This window comes from Pelecanus crispus, chromosome 12, assembly GCF_030463565.1.
Source record: "Pelecanus crispus isolate bPelCri1 chromosome 12, bPelCri1.pri, whole genome shotgun sequence".
Classification (NCBI taxonomy): Eukaryota; Metazoa; Chordata; class Aves; order Pelecaniformes; family Pelecanidae; genus Pelecanus; species Pelecanus crispus.
The window spans coordinates 25,631,632-25,647,577 of NC_134654.1; the positions used below are offsets into that span (position 1 = coordinate 25,631,632).

At 46.1% G+C, this 15,946-nt stretch overlaps 1 protein-coding gene across 1 annotated transcript in view; it reads right to left on the reverse strand.

Moving 5' to 3' along the window:
- Nucleotides 1–7,380: 7,380 nt before the first annotated feature.
- CACNG4 (calcium voltage-gated channel auxiliary subunit gamma 4) overlaps nucleotides 7,381–15,946 on the reverse strand; it is a 39,799-nt gene continuing 31,233 nt past the window's right edge. Inside the window, exons 2-4 of the mRNA XM_075719962.1 lie at nucleotides 13,972–14,055; nucleotides 8,741–8,881; nucleotides 7,381–7,919 (exon numbers count right to left, since the gene is read on the reverse strand). Of these exons, the coding sequence (XP_075576077.1) occupies nucleotides 7,381–7,919; nucleotides 8,741–8,881; nucleotides 13,972–14,055 (764 nt within the window). The remainder of the gene's footprint in view (nucleotides 7,920–8,740; nucleotides 8,882–13,971; nucleotides 14,056–15,946) is intronic.

Sequence of the window (15,946 nt, forward strand, 5' to 3'; positions counted from 1 at the left end):
CCCCAATCTGATGTCAAAGTAAAGGTGCGGAGGTGTCAGCTCAAATTAATGAGGACAATCTGAAGCAATGTGTTAAGGTGAAAGGGGAGTGTAGGAAAGGGAGAGAAAATAAAGAGTAAGTTAACAAATATTGATCCAGAATAACTGTAATTGAATATGACTTAAAGGGGTTAACATTACTGTGCTTGACGCGTGACTGGGCTGGCCGAGACACGCTGGGGAGCAGGGTGCTGTCTGAACCTGGTATGGGCACCCGGTGCTGCCGGGGAGGTGGGACTCGTGGGAGGGAGCGAAGGTACCTGGTGTGAAACCAGAGGGGAAGGGGACTGGGGAGGGTGCTGGGGACAGGGGGCAAGGTGGGGGCCAGAGACCACGGGCACATCTGTAGGAAGATGCTCACAGCCCTGCACAGGGCTCTGTTATGTTGGGTTGGGGCTGGGAGAAATATTAGAGGCTTACATTTAAACCAAGAGTTCTCAAGAAAGTGGAAAATCCCAAAGGGAACAGACTTTAAACCAGAAAAGGAATGCATTAAAAATGTAATGCTTTTTCTTTTGAATTAGTCTCTGGATTTCACTAGACATCAGTCAATCGTAGGAGCTGCATCCTGACTTTGCTTCCTTGAAGCTACAAACTCCACAGGTCCTCTGCAAGTTGAGCGTAAGGAAGCGAATGTGTGTTTGCAGATGCGGGCACAAAGCAAGGTTCTGGTCGCTAATGATCATGCTTTAGACTAATTACAACCTACAAGGACTGCAGGGGTGGGAGCTCATTAAGTTTTTGCTGGTGTTGGTCTTTGTGTCTCTTCCAGTGTTGGCAAGAATCACCCTTTTTATTCTCATTGAGGTGCTCCGATCTGGACAAGTTCCCCAGGGTTTGGTTTTGGTTTGAGTTTCCTAATAATATCCAGGAAACAACTAAAGTGATATCAGAGGGGAAAAATTCATCCTTCCCTCCCTTTCCCTGCAGAGTGGAGCTGGGAGCGTGAACGAGACACAATGAGCTTCAACGTGAGCGGCAGCGGCTTCCCTGGAGGCTGGGAACGCACATTACTGCAGCCAAGGTGAAACATTGTCCCCAGCCCCCCAAAAGTGACCTAGAGCCACCGGTCCCTGGGGAAGAAAGGATTTTGTGGGGTTGTTGCTCCCCATGGGCTCTGTGGGTTTGCTACATGAACTGCTGTAGCTGCCATATCGCACAGTGCCTGCTCCTCCCGGCATAGGCTTGGTGTGGTTTTGGGGACCACTGGCAGGTACCTGGTGATCACGGCTTGTGGCCCCTGTACGTGCCGTGGCGAGAGCCAAAAGGCTCCTCTGCCCATGGGCTGAGCCTCTGTCCCCAGCCTGGGAATTTCTGTCCCAGTGTGGAGGTGAAGTTACCCTCCCTGGGGGGGCTGGTGGGCTGGGTGGGCATCTGACAAATGCAGAAGCAAAACTGATTTCTGGAGGAGCCAAGGACTAAAGGAAACCCCAAAGGTTGCCTGCACATCCAGAAGACTGTGGTACATAATCCTCTAGGAATGGTTCCTGCAGTCTCCCTGCGTCAGCTGGCAAGAATTCACATTTAAAAATCGATATCGCATGAAATATAGACAGGCTATTAATGAGGACCTGTTGGGAAGCAAGGAGGGTTGTAATTAGTTGCACTTTAGCAGCAGTGAGTGAGAGAGATACAATTGTGTTTCTCTACTGGAGAAAGTGCTAAAGGAGGCGTCTCAAGACCAACTACTGCATTATTTTGTCCCTGTCAGAGGCGTTGGCTTGGCTCTGCTCCCCAGCACTTGCACTTTTCTGTATTTCTTCCAGACCAGCCTCCATATTTACCACAACCAGATTAATCAAATTCTACGGCACCCTATTGCACAACGATGTTCTGCAGAAGGCCCTTCCCAGGGGCAAATAACCCAGAGTGGAGGAGATTGCGCCTGGTCTACTCTCAGCTCAAGCACGTCGTCAGCGAACAGCTTTCTTCAGATGGGAGCTCGTTAGCGATATTGGAGCTCCTGAGCCTGCATTGCCCCAGCGCGGTGAGACCACCCTGCTCATGGTTGGCTCTGCATAGCTGATCCCGGGAGTACCCCCAACAGCACCCTCCAAAAGCTCCCTAAGTCTGGGGCTGAAATCCTGCTGTCACTGAAGGAAAGAGCAAAATGTATGTGTGTGTGCGCTTTGGTTGGTTTTTTTACTTTTTTAATAGGCTCCCGTGGGTACGAAGGAGATCCGACCCCTCACCGTGGGACGCAGCCCAGCCCCCGCGCGGCACCAGCCCTGCAGCCCCATGGAGCGCGGGCAGGGCTGGCCATCCCCGCCGCTGCACGCACGGCTGATCCCCAGCTTCGTTCTCTTAAAATACCGACCACTGTGCCGGGTGTGCTGTTTCGGTAAGCGATCCCTTTAGCTCTGGTGAAGCGAGGTGGTGGCGGCTGTAAGACGAGCCGTTTTGCAGACAGGTGCAGCGCACTCCGCATTCCCTTTTATTTTTGGCACCTCCCATGCTTGTTAGTTTTCTCATTTTAAGGAAATGCCACATTCTCCTTGCTGGACTCTTTTTCCACTTTCCAAAGCCTTAAGGACTCTGTCTCTGCTTCCCCCCTCAAACATCACCACTTTTTGATACATCCCTGTTCACAGCAGGGCAGCCACAGCTCTGGGGGTCACTATTTACCCACAGACTCACCCGGCAGCGTGGGAAGAGCCTTTATTTATTTCAGTTCAAGGGAACCAGCTTTGGGCTTGAGCTTTAAATGGCTTCACTACCGGGTGTCGGAGGCATTTGAGAAGATGAATTCCCTGCCTCCCTCCAGACATGCCAATTGACTGGGGAGAGGCAGGCAGGCAGAGATACACAGGCAGTCTTCAACTTTAAAGACAATCTGGAAGCTTAGGAACTGGGAAGGTAAAGTTAAAAGAGGTATTTGAAGAAGAAATAGTGTCTCTGATACAGGGATGGTTCGGGATGTCTGGGAGCAGCGAGAGGCTGCTGAACCGTCCACCCGCGTTTGGTGCTGCTTCTACCGCTGGGATTTTATGGTGGTGATCAGAGCAAGGCTTTCGTGGAGCTTCAACACACGGGGTCGAGCTTTCTTCAGGAAAAACGGACAGGAGCTGGGAGAGGAGGATGCTTGGAAGAGAATTCGCATGAAACCTCAAAAGGTGGAGGCAAAGCACAGGCTCGGGGCTAGGACTTCACAAGACACCGGCTTATTTTTGTTGATGGTGATTTGCAGTGCCCCTGGCCACTATACCAGTCTCAAAGCGGGCACCCAAACCAGACCGTGTCCCATATGGGCCAAGTTTAAGCTGGAAACTAGAAGGTTTTTCTTAGTTTCCTGCCCAAATGCCTGGAAATGTCGTGACGATAGCTTATCTTGGAGAATTCTTGGCCTGTGGGACCACAAGAATAGGTTTTTTTTTCTGATATATTGGCTTCCAGTAACATCCCCAGCTGCAATCAAAATAGGTAGAACTGTGAAAAAATAAACACAGAAATCTCAGCTCAGAAAATGTGGAAGTTAAAAATCTATATACCTTTCTCCACACAGAGATGAATACATTTAAAATGGTTTATTTAAAAAGTAAGGATTAAGTACATTATACATGGTTGTGATTATACCAGTAGAACTGAAGCACAGTGGAAATAACACTTTAGAACTGCAGACAGAAATGTAACCTCAAGGGACATGATATATTAGCCCTTGTGGATATGTGATCCATACAGAAAAGAAATATAAAAATAGTTTATTGTTAGATGTACGGGCATATGAAGTGATTTCTCCTTTTACTCCTATCGTGTATGAGAAACTAGGAAGAGAGAGCTGACGATATACCTGAAACTTTGTTTCTTGGAAAATTGAATCTGATCCAATAGCATATTCTTTTTTTAGGTCTGCTGTTACAGTATGTTATAGGATAATACCAAAAGACTGATTCTTATGATATGATATCTGCAGGCCTTGTTGAGAAATGGGGGGTAATTTGTGTTCGATGCTGTCCAGGGAAACCAGAGAGATGTGGAAGAACACATGACTTTTTATTTTTTTCTTTTTTTTTTTTTTTTTTTAATTATCACTGAGTGGTTTCAAAGTCTGAGCACAACCTAATTCTGTTCAGACAGATCAGCCATGGAGCAAGACCCTCTTCATGGGCAGGAATGCTGCAAATTTTTCAGTTTTGTCAGAATCAAAGTTTTCCACAGGAAAAGACTGATTTTTGGAGGATTTATTTTTTACTGGAATTGTCAAATGAAACAACTTTTTTTTCTTTTTTTTTGCTTTGGTTGAAAAAAATTACTGAGCTGCAATTTGACATAGACCACGCGTTTTAAATCGCAGCCCCCATTCTCCCACAGGACGAAAGCTCCGGTCCCTGTTATCTCCCCGTGCCTCTGTTCCCTGTCCAGACCCCATATCCCGTGAGCATCCCATGAATACTTCCCCGCTCCAGCTCCATTTTTCAAAGGTGCCCGCTGGAGAAGGAGCGGATGCTCTGGCTTGGGCCGAAGCAGGGCGTCGCGCTCGGAGAGCTGCCGAAACCAGCCCTGCTCTGGGGGAGGAGGCTCTGGCAAAGAGAAACATCCCGAAACGCTTGGCAAGGCTTTTTTTGCCAACATGGTGTAAAAATACTGCGTGTGCCTCTGCAGGTCTGACCCGGGCTCTAGAAAAGCCTCAGGCTTTGGCTGGAATCAGATGGTTGGTTTTAAACGCGTTCACTGGAGAATGACGGTTAAAGGAACAAAACCAATGCGCGAAGCAAACCTCACACTGTCAACTTCCAGTTCAATGTACATGAGTTTAGAAAAACAGCCTATATCTAACTCCTGGTTTTAAAGGGAATGGTTTTATTCTTAATTACAGTAAACACGGATGAGGACTTATTTCTAACTATTAGTTTATTAACACAGTGGGAAACAAATAGTTCTGGGAAATTGCACTTGAAAAATACATCAACTATAATTAGATGTAAATTAGCACTTAGTATGACACACTAATGAGACAGAAGGTATTTTTTTTCATTGCAAACTTCTACTTCTATCATAGCTAATCAAAGTATTTTAATATTACGAAGTCTCAAAAAGTAGGAAATAATTTATTGTTTGAAAGCATAAAGATTCTTGTAAAAAAAACCTTTCATCAAGAACTTTAATAATTTTAGAACTCTTTTATGTTGTCCTAGCCGAAAAGTAGGTAAAAAAGTTTTCTTGTCTGCCTCCGTTTGAATTTTTTTTAAAAAGCTTGTGTAACACCTTTCTCCATAGTGTGTTGATACAGAAAGTAGCACAACATTTTCTACTTTTAAATCGTTCCCATTGCTCCATTCGCTTTAGCTCTCAGAGTTCAGAGGTTTGAAAAAGGATCCCAGCAGAGTTTTAACCTGAATGGAAACTCTTAATAAGCAGGGATGAAGGCTCCAACCCACCTCCGCCAAAATAACGGTGTCGCTCTGCCAGGCTGAGGGCTAGGCAGAGCTTAACGGCGACTAGGGGAAGACTTTCGCTTAAAATTGAGAATTGTGTCTTGGTTCTTGCAAGGAGAGAGGCTTAAGCAGGGTTTACCTGGTGGGGAGAGGGGGTTCAACTTGCTTTTTGGGATGTTAAGGCAGCTCCTCCGGGATTTTCCTGGAGGACATGGTTGAACTAGCTGAAAGCCTCGTATCCAAACCACCACCGAGTCACTGATGCTGCGGCCATCGCAGGATCAATTAAGACTAAAGAGGTTTTAACAGTTTGGCTGAGATCTCCCACCATCAGTGAGCCACGCTTTCCAAATCATGATTTTTTTTTCTTGTCGCCACTTCTCTAGTCTTCTGGTAGGAAAGATTTTCTGGGCAAAGATGATGGGTATATTCAAAGGAATCTACAGGAATTAGATGCTCCTCTCTCACTGCACCTAATTCATCCAAGGGGAATCGGGCATCTCATTCTCATATGGCTTGGTCAAGTGGTCACTAAAATCAACAGGAGTACTATTAAATTAAATTACCTTTGAGTCAGGCCCTTGAGCTTTGAGATTCCAAGCCTAAGTGTAAAAAATGAAAGCAGGAATTTAAAAGAAAAAAAAAATTCAGACTTTCTTAGAAACATACAGAAGCAAAGGGTACAAATTAGTTCCCCCCTTAGGTGATGCATAGAGTTTTCTGTGGGCTCTCTGCACGTAAGTAGATTCATCATTACAAAATAAATTAAATTAGGTCGAACCGTCATTTCCATCTAAAAGCAACTATACCTTGCACCATGCGGCACTTATTCATAATAAAAAGAGTTTAATAAATATCTCATAAACGGTGATTATTTTTGTTCTATTTTAAAAAATACAAAGTTGTCATCCATTCTGTTAACACTCAGTTCCCATTGCTGCAGGAAGTTTTGCTAGTCCGAACATATTAGCTTCTCATTTTCTTATGCACATTGCTTAGGTATCTTAGTTTCCAGTAGCGTTAGTGTTGCACTTGTGAAGCAGTAAGGAAAACAGGAATGCAGTCGCAGGGAACCGGTGGCTTTGCCTGCGCGGCCCACCCCGGCTCCGCTCTGCTTCTCGCTCTTGCTCTACGTAGTCTATAGGGACTCCTGACAGACAGCACTCAGCACCTTGCCGGATCAGGCACTAGGGCTAGTCGAAATAAGAATTCAAGTTTTCTAAATGTTAGGCAAAAAAATGATATTTGCAAATATGCTCAAGTCCCACCTACTTCAATCCTTCCCTTTCCAGGTGTTTCAAGATGCACCCACCCTCTTCTCCCCCACCTGCGTTGTCCCGAGGGATGCCTTACACCCAGAAATGGGACACCCCCTTCCCACCCCATCAGGGAGTCTGTAATGCTCAGTACACGGATGCTCTACGGTTTCAGTAGCGCAGGTCAGTTTTAGAAAGTGTTGCCTTCAAAAATATTTCTTCTTTTTCCATTTTTTTTTTTTTTTTTTTAACAGGCAAAGCTTATGCTGTGTCAAAGGAAAGCGGCTCACTTGATGAGTAGTTCGTATTCATCCTTGGGCTTGGTTATAAATCATATTTGCAAGTTTGTATTAAGGGATCTCAATATTAGAAAAAAGAAAGTCGTACAACAATTTTTCTGTAATCCTTTAAAACACACTGGTGGCAAGTCCTTTGCAGTTTCTCCAAGACTTTGTATACAGTACAAAAGTGCAGGAACATGAACTGCCTTCATCTCGTGACACCAAGAACGGAAAGAAACAAACTCCAAATAGCTTCAAAAAAAGCTACGAGCATGTAATATCTTTATGTTGGTCCAGAGGATCTCCACTTACTACCTCAACACATGCCACAATTAAAGAGGTGAGAGGGTATTTTAACATCGCTCCTTCTCTTTCATGACAGATCCATTCTGTTTCGGTATTTCTTCAAAAGGCGCGAGGAAGGAAGGTACTTCAAACAGGCGTCGTTCTCCTGTTGACCATGTTGACGTGGAGTCCTTCCTTAAATTCCTTCTGAAGGAAGTTGTGAACCTGCAGAAAACTGGCTTCTTGGTCTGCGTTGTAGCTGGCAGCCGTTGTAACCTTCAAAGGCTCTCTGGAAAGAGTGTACATGGAAATTTCGTTCATGGGAATGGTGCTTGCTATCTTCATGCCAACCGGAGAAATGTCTCTAGATGGAGAAGGCTCTGTAGATCGAGAACTGGATCTGGACCTCCGCCTCCTGTACCTATAACTTGGCATCCTGGCATAAGGAGAACTGGAAGAAGTCTTAAGGAATTCCCTCTTGGTCTTAAACCTCAGCTCTTTGTTCTTCTCAATATAAATGTTCACAGCCAGAACACCTATGGTTTCGGCCACAATAAAAGACAAGGCTCCAAAATAAAAAGACCAACCATAGTTGTAATGGTTCTTTTTGTCCTCATCTCGCTTGTCACTTGGGTCACCTGCATTGCTTGATATGTAGACAATGATCCCTATGATATTACTTAGTCCTAGAGAGAGAAAAACATAGATCAGTGGTTATGTGGCTGGGAAGATAAAATTCAAGCCATGTTACTTTCTGGACCTGAATGGTTCAAAGATTATGACGAGGAAATTTTATTACATTTATTTACTCTTTCATTTATCTCAAGATTTCATTTACCCTTGAAAAACAAAGAATAGATCCACATCTGGTCACGTATGCTCGCATGGATCCTAAAATATTCAGCAGGACTTGTTCCCATCTCTTCATTGCCACGTTGGGAACTCGCTAATAGTGTTAGTGGGATTCTAACATTCAGAATAATAATAAAAATACATTTTGAGCTCAGGGCTATGGCTGTTCACCTTGATCAAGATAAGTTCTCTTCCACCTTGCTGAATTTTCATCTAAATGCAGCATGCTTAATCCAAGCTTCAGGGAAAGCTATTAGCAATGCGGCTGACTCTCTCAGATGTTTCTAGTGTGAAAAACGGGCTCACCTATCGTAGGTGATTTTTTTCTCCCATTGTATAAAAGAAAAGAAAAAGGCCCTGGATGTAAGAGACGCCCGATGCATCTACTATTTTAATACATTTTAAATAGTGTGAAACCTGCTTTTTACTGACTTTAGCTTCCTTTTTCAAGAAAACTAAAAGCTTTTCTAGAATATACTTGTTGTAGAGCTTCAAAAACATATTTTTGTCGTAAGAAATTTGCCTAGTGAGATGTTGCTAGTGCGCTCGATCCAGGACAGGGGTGCAGGGAGAGAACTGCCAACAAGCTTTTCCACAGTCCTTTTCAGTTTAAAAAGGCAGCACTTCTGAAGGACTCAATTTAAGGAGAACATACCTGCTGCAACAAAGAGAATCCCAGCGCTGAGAATAATGTTGTTTTTGCTGTTGTAAATCCTTCCTGCTCCGACACAGAGTCCTCCCAGCAGCAGCAATATTGTGCTTAGGATGGGGAACACACTAGAGGCACGGACAACGCCTGGAGGGGAGATAGGTAGAAAACCAAGACAAAGAGCAATCATTTCAGATGCCTCCTGGGTGCAAGTGTGGTGATTATAAAGTCTCAAACCCCCTGGATTTTGCTGGAATTATCATGGATTCTGCATTTCTGGGTATGTTCTTGGGATGCGAGGCCAATGTGGTACAGACACTCTCAATTGGAGTAGCTTAAATCTTTTGACTTTCTCCTAGAAAGTGTTATCGCTATTATCTGATGCCACTGTGTACAGAACATTTCTGGCAAAGCATGAGGTAAGTGGCAGTAAGACCCGACATCATGCAGGGAGCGGCACTGAAAAATTAATGAGCTGGCTATGAACCCTACGACGTTTGGGGATGGCTTGAGCAGACGGATCTGTTCCTTGGTACATGCGCAAGGTGAGCAAATTACAGCTCTTGAAGTCTGTGGCATTCGTGTTGCCAGCGAGCACAGCTAATAACCCCTTTTTCTTTTGTGGGCTATTAAGGACATTGAAACCTTTCAGATTTCTAAGGAAGAAATTTTAACAAGTGTGTCTCAGATGTTTGTGTTTAGTTTCCTGACAGCTAAGTAGAGTCGTTTAAAATTCTGTATGCTTCAGTCCATTCACCAGCACGGGCCATAAAACCCCTGAAAAAAAATTTAAAACACCACTTTAAGCTAGCTTTCAAAGTTGGGTCACTACAAGACTGAGCAGCAATCGAGAGGGAAGTGGAAGGGAGGGAACAAAAGGGCTGAGGAAAAAATAAACAGGCACAAGAAGAGGAAGTCAGTATTGTAAAAGCCAAAGGGTTAAAATCTGGTAGGTGTTCCTGAAGGGCAGAGCGAGGAACCAAATTATATTGTTACAGAGAGAGGGTTTTTTTGAAGAAGCGGAGCTAAGGTGCTGAATACTGTTGTGGAAAACAGGCTTGCCCCAAAGCTGGGGGCCACGGAAAGGCAAAGGTGCGGAAGGGAGTCCCGGCAGCGTGAGCGGGTGCCGGGGCGTGGGGGTGCCCAGGGTGCGTGGGGGTCAGAGGCTGCCGTCTCAGAGGGGGGGAGACCCCGCGGCACGCCAGGCGGACACGGAGAAAAGTGCCGAAACGGCATCTGGGCCAGCCTGCCGATGCGGTGCCGTTAGCGGTGCGGTCTCTCCCGGGTGCCATTTGCTGGCTGACACGCACAGTGAGCGGCACCCGTTTCCCGGGGAGAAACGGCCAGATGTTACAGCTGATGCCTTCGCATTTTACTTCTGATGGCCGCGGCGTTCCCAATTTCGAGAATGGCTTCCTAATGATTCCCCTGGTAACTGGTGGCAAAACTCCCACTGGCTACAAGAGGGACAGGGCCGGGCATTTAATAACAGCGCTGCTTTTGTGTGCGCTGCAAAGCCCCCGAGAGCCCCGGTTACGGGCCCAGCCCTCACTAGGATGGTGCAAACATAAAACAAAAAAGACAGTCCCTGCCTGGGAAGCTTACGCCTGCATCGATCTGCAACAGCGAGAAGAGTCCGTCTCCTACCAAAGCAGGCAACGCCACGGCACGTGTCCTTTACAGACGGGGCGTTTTCTAACTGGATCTAAGCCCAGTTCAGCCAGATGCATTGCTATTCCGACAGCGTCTTGCAATAATCGGCAAATCCGAGTAAAGAGGGTGTAAGGTCTCTAATCAAAGCCTGTTGAGTGCTGAGAGCCCATTCTGTTGTCCTGGGTGTATCCCGCCGTGTCCGAGACGAGGTAACAGGGCTTTGACTTTTGGGTCAGTTTTTAGATTCAATTATTAGAAAAATATTTGATGTCAGGCTCTGCGCCGCTGGACACAAAGGCACCCCAAATCACTGCCTGTCTGTTACTGTCCTGACAAAAGGCAGCCTAGCCTTAAAATCTACTGTGGCCCATCCTTTCTGGTCGTTGTTTTCTGTATTTTATGTTGATGCTGTTTATAATGATTTCAATTAAATCAAAGATCTTTCCTAAAATGCTTCAGTGATATCATCGGAAGGAACTTGCCAGACATGCCAAATATAGGTGGTGGGTTGTTCTACTTCTAGCAATAATCTCCAGAGAGAATTTTTCTGTAGTAGGTAATTAATGTAAAGAGAAACAAACCGCACAGTGTTCTCTTCCCGTAAAACTCCACAGTACATTTTTTCCTACAATGTGTACTTTTAGCTCTGAAATTTAAAAGGAAGCTCATAGGTACCATGTAGAATTTACATATGTCTTCTGATACCGGTAATAAAATGACAGCGCATCAAAAAACATTAAGGAAATGTGGGTTTTGCTTCCTCCCTGGCTTTTTTTTTTTTTTCTTGTTTACCGTCCTGTCTGTTTGCATCGGCTGTTGTGCACCGCTATGCGTTGTGACACCTCCTTCGGTGAAGTGCCGCAGCGTTGCCGTGCTGCTCCTCCCTGCGGGGCTGCGAGCCCTGGCGCTCTGCTCGTGCTTTTATTCTCCTCCGAAAGGCAGGAGCCAAGCAAACGGCTTTAAAAAGGGGATGCTACGGCGTGCGGGGAAAAAGTGCATGAAAGTGTAGACATGGCCCTGCAACGGGGCCCCCAGTGCCCCCCTCATGGCTGCACTTTTGCACCTCAGCAGAGCCCTGACAGCCTCATGCACACAGTGAGGATGAGTTCGGCTGGAATCCCCTCTTCTGCAAAGAGGGAGAGGTTCATGTGCTTCGTGCGATGCCGGATGGGAGCAGCTTGGTTTCTGCGTGCCTGCAGAAATGCAGGAGAGGAGGGAAGCCGGAGCACACGTGCGTGGTTGGGCAATGCCGGCGGCAGCCCTGGGGACTGCATGGGCTTTCTGTGCACGGCAGCGATTACCTCCGGCACTTGCTGGGGCTCTGCACAGACATGTGAAGGGGATTTTTTTAGACACACAGACTGGTGTGTGTTGTCACGGGGAAGGTTCAATACCAGGGGTCTCGTCTGAGCTCCTCTGCACGTGTTAGTTGTCACTGTGGCTGCCGTTCGCGTAGTTTTGCAGGGAGCAGCCTGAATGCTGAAGGGCAAAATCCAATCTCCTGCTCCTACCCACACCCCAGACCAAAGTCCCCTAAAATCACTGATTTCAGTAGGGTTTTGAATCAGGGCTCAGTTCTGCTAGCACCACAATGTTTGCATTTATCTGAAGCCTATATTAGATTGGTAACTGGAGCAGGCTGAGACCCCTCATGCCGCTCTTTTAGGAGCACAAGATGCACAGTGTCGGTGCCCTTGCCTAAGCAAGACAGGAAAAATAAGGGCTACCCTCAACGTGGCCCTCCAAGAGACTTGTGCCAAGAAATGGCTAAAATGCACGGTGAATGATATGGGACAGCAGATTGCAAAGGTGTTGCACAGAGGGCAAAAATGGGACGGAAGGTCTCGCGTCTCCGTTGAAACAGGATGCAAATATCCTCTTGTCTGTGTCTAGTTAGACAATGATTTGGTTCCTATTACACATACGCATGAGCTCATCTCTTCTGGATTTAGATCCATAACCTTCCAGTAATCTCTAAATCAACCATATGCATTTTAAGTGGAGCTGCAGTTTTTCTTGTAAAAGTTAAGGCACAGGAGTCCTGCTACCTGTGCAGGCTACGCGAGGGGACTCCTCTGTGGGGGGAGCAGTCGAAGCCTGATTTTGCAGAAGACATAAAGGTTGAACCAAGTTGTTTTTAAGGTCTGTACTTAGTCACTTTGGAAAGCAGCTTTTAGGAACACCCGTCACAAGTCCGCTACAAACAATTTGCCAATCTCGCCTCTTACTGCGGAGCTGGAGACTGTTTTCCCCAGTTCTCCCTTTTCTCCAAAGAAAGAAGGCATAATACACTTTTGTCAAGATGCTACTTAATTCCTCTTGCCTTTACAGTTCTTTTACTAACGATGTTTCTTTCCTAAAGCTGACTTGGCATCAATTTAACACTGGTTCCAAGGCTTTGTATGGAAGATAAATGCAGCTGTGCTCACACTCTGCTAGCCTGCCTTCGCCTGAGCACTGAAATCATGTCACCCAAGCACTATGACTGATGTAAATTGACAAGAGTAAAGATGAAAAAAACCCTGGGTTTTCTGCTAAAGCATACTTTTCAGAGATTTTTATCCTTTCTTCTTGTCTTAGCAACCAGAAGTTGTTTCCCCGAAGTGAGCAGAAGGGCAGAGTGGTTCTCTAAGTGGTGTTTCAGGTAATTAACAGCAGTGTAATTGAGGAGTGTTTTGCCTTGCCGGGTGTCTCAGCCGGCAGCGGCACTCATCGCTCCCTGAAGCTTTCCCAACACCTTGTGAACTGCAGTTCCTTTCTCTGGTAAAGGGCATTGCTTTCAGCTTGCCTGGTCAGCTCTTTTGTTCAAAAGAAACAACCAGGCAAGGCGCCCGCTGGAGAAGGGAAATGTAACTCAGACTTTGCAGGATTCGTGAAGTTTCACACTCGGGTTCCAAGATTTCCCACCACCTGAGTGAACGGTCGTCTGGAGATGAAACGATCGCCCTTATTTCAAGCCCCAGGTTGGTGGATGAAATTAACTTCTGGGGGGGATTACGCACCAGCACGGAGCAGCAATGGCTGGCTGTCCATGCAGGGAAGGCACAGCCCGTGTTCGTGCTGAGATTTTTGCTGTTAGCTGCAGAAATTTCAGCTTCCTTCCTACAATGCAGTAATTTCACTGCAGGGGGAGGTGGCTCAGCAGCTGCAAAGGATGAGGCTTGCATAAGGGTTGGGTTTAAGCATTAGGAAAAGCTTCCTAATGGGCTGGAACCCACTCCTCAAACCTGTTTTGGTACACTAATCAGATAAATACTCCCTCTGTAAAACATCCTCGCCAATCTGGGAATGATAGCTGTAGTTTTCATTTGAAAATTTTCTGTATAATATTTAGAGAAAAGGCACCACAATCGTGAGCGCTCCCCTGGCTGAAGGAAACCCTTCAAATGAGGGTCCCCAAGGGTCATGGTGGGGTCTCCTGCAGCGTGAACTGGACATACGTGACCACTGCCCTGTGCCACCCAGTTTGGGCCAGTCTCTTGCCGTGAATAAGACTTGGGTTGGACTCTACAGACGAGAAACCCAGAAAAGTCTCTCCGGCCATGTCTGTTAATCCCGTGTATTAGGTATTGCTTTTCACTTACGGAGAAGGTATTCTGAGCTGTCATGGTCATAGTCATTGTCTTCAGGGAAGTGGTTGATTCGGAAGCAATGTCCTTTGTAGATTCCTAAATGAAAACAAAGCAAACATAACACATAAGGAATAGAACCAGGTAAACACGCTTCTGCCAGCTCTGCTCAATTTCCTTTTCCTCCCAGGCTGTATTAAGTAAATTATTCTCCCGTAGAGTCAGGCACTGATCTTTTTTTATGCCATCAAGAAACCATCTCTAAGGTCACGAATTTTGGGCAGATTGGGCTGAAGCCTAGCTGAAGGAAGGGAGAGCCAGGATTCCGGGGCTCTTTTCTTCAGTCTGCCACTAACATCGTTCTCTTGAGATCTTTAATCTCTCTGCGCTTTACTTTATCAGCGCCGTGCTTATCTTACGAGCGTACCCAGTTTGCAAAGCTTCTTTTTGTTCCTAGAATGACTGTCACTTTGGGTCCCTGCTCCATGGCTGGGGCTCCACAGCAGAGCCAAGTGCCAATCTAGCACCCATCACCCCTCCTGTCTCGTCCCCAGTGAAGTGCTGGTTTCCCTTATCAGAGCTGCTGAATGTTGAACTGTCTGAGGCCTCTTCAATTACTCTCTAGGCTTGGAAAACAAGTCCATAAATCTCTTCCTGCTGCAATTTACACCCGCATGTCCCCCTCAAGGTTGGCTCGGCTTTTAATGGCATATTTGTTTAGTTAACTGGGAGCCTGTGCAGTAAGTCAGGGCGTGAGTGTGCACTCCTGACACCTGAAGGAACAATGCCAGAGTTGGCTGGATGAACCCCTCGCTCAACTGCACAACATGAGGTTCATCGCTTTGTCCATCCGGATAAAGCTTTACATTAGTATTTTGTATTATTTTCTATCACGGTTCTCCATAGCCGCATCCGGTCGTAGCCGCAGTCGGGTAGCGGAGACGGCTGTTGCACAGCGAGCTGCATGGGGACCTCTCCCCAGAGAGCTTACTGCAGGAGTGAAGCCCCGAGGTGCGATTCTGCCTTGGCGCTTTCATTATTCATTAACCAGCGCTTTTGTGCTCAGGAACATACATCACCCACGATGAGTTATCCTCTGCACAGGAGTTTCGGTGCTTACAGCTCGAGCTGGCAGAAGGATTTAAAAACCATCACTTAATACTACTTTAACAGAAGCACAGCTGCAGTCTGTAGGATATAAATGTGGATTTATTTCACTACCTATTACCAATGATTACAAAGATCTCAAAAGAATTACTAATCCGGAGGATTTCAATTGCACCCTGTGAGTGTCAACTGCAGGTTTGCTACTACAGTGCATTTAATTCTTCCACTAAATGATGTATCTACTCTAATTGCGGGAACAGCTCAGGCTTTCTCTGCACAGCACTTGAAAGTCTGCGAACAAGAAGTGGCTCACGTCACATCTGGAAGTGACACACCTGTCCCGTCTGCCAGGTGGATGAGAGCCCTTCAGCTGGGACTGCTCCTGCTAAGCATGTTTGCCCATGCATCCCTCTGTTTGCCGTCAGCTCGTTTGTTGCTCCCGATGGCTCTCCAGCAAGGCAATCCAAAATTCAGATTTTTAAAGATCCCAGCGCTTATTTTTACAGCAGTTCACGCAATGAAACTAAATCTCTCCCAGCATAACAGGGCTTCAGAGACTGGATGGTCATTTCTTTGAGTCTCTTCATTATGGTGTGCCAATTTAGAGGAAATACATTCAGAGCATGATTTTCATCCTCTCCTATTCATTAAGGAAAAAATGTAAATAATCTTCTCACCCTAATTTCCTATGGAAATTATGGAGACTCTGTGCTTGTGTGTGTATAGGTGGGGCACTCTCTCAGTCTGTATGTACTTCTCCAATAACTTTGAAGCTAGTTGGTTGAATTTATCCAAAGCTGATGATAGAAAAGCAGAAGCATCACAGGTAAGTGAGCTCCCACAACTTCCGTGCAAACAGGGAGATGCACGAAGGAGAGAGCTC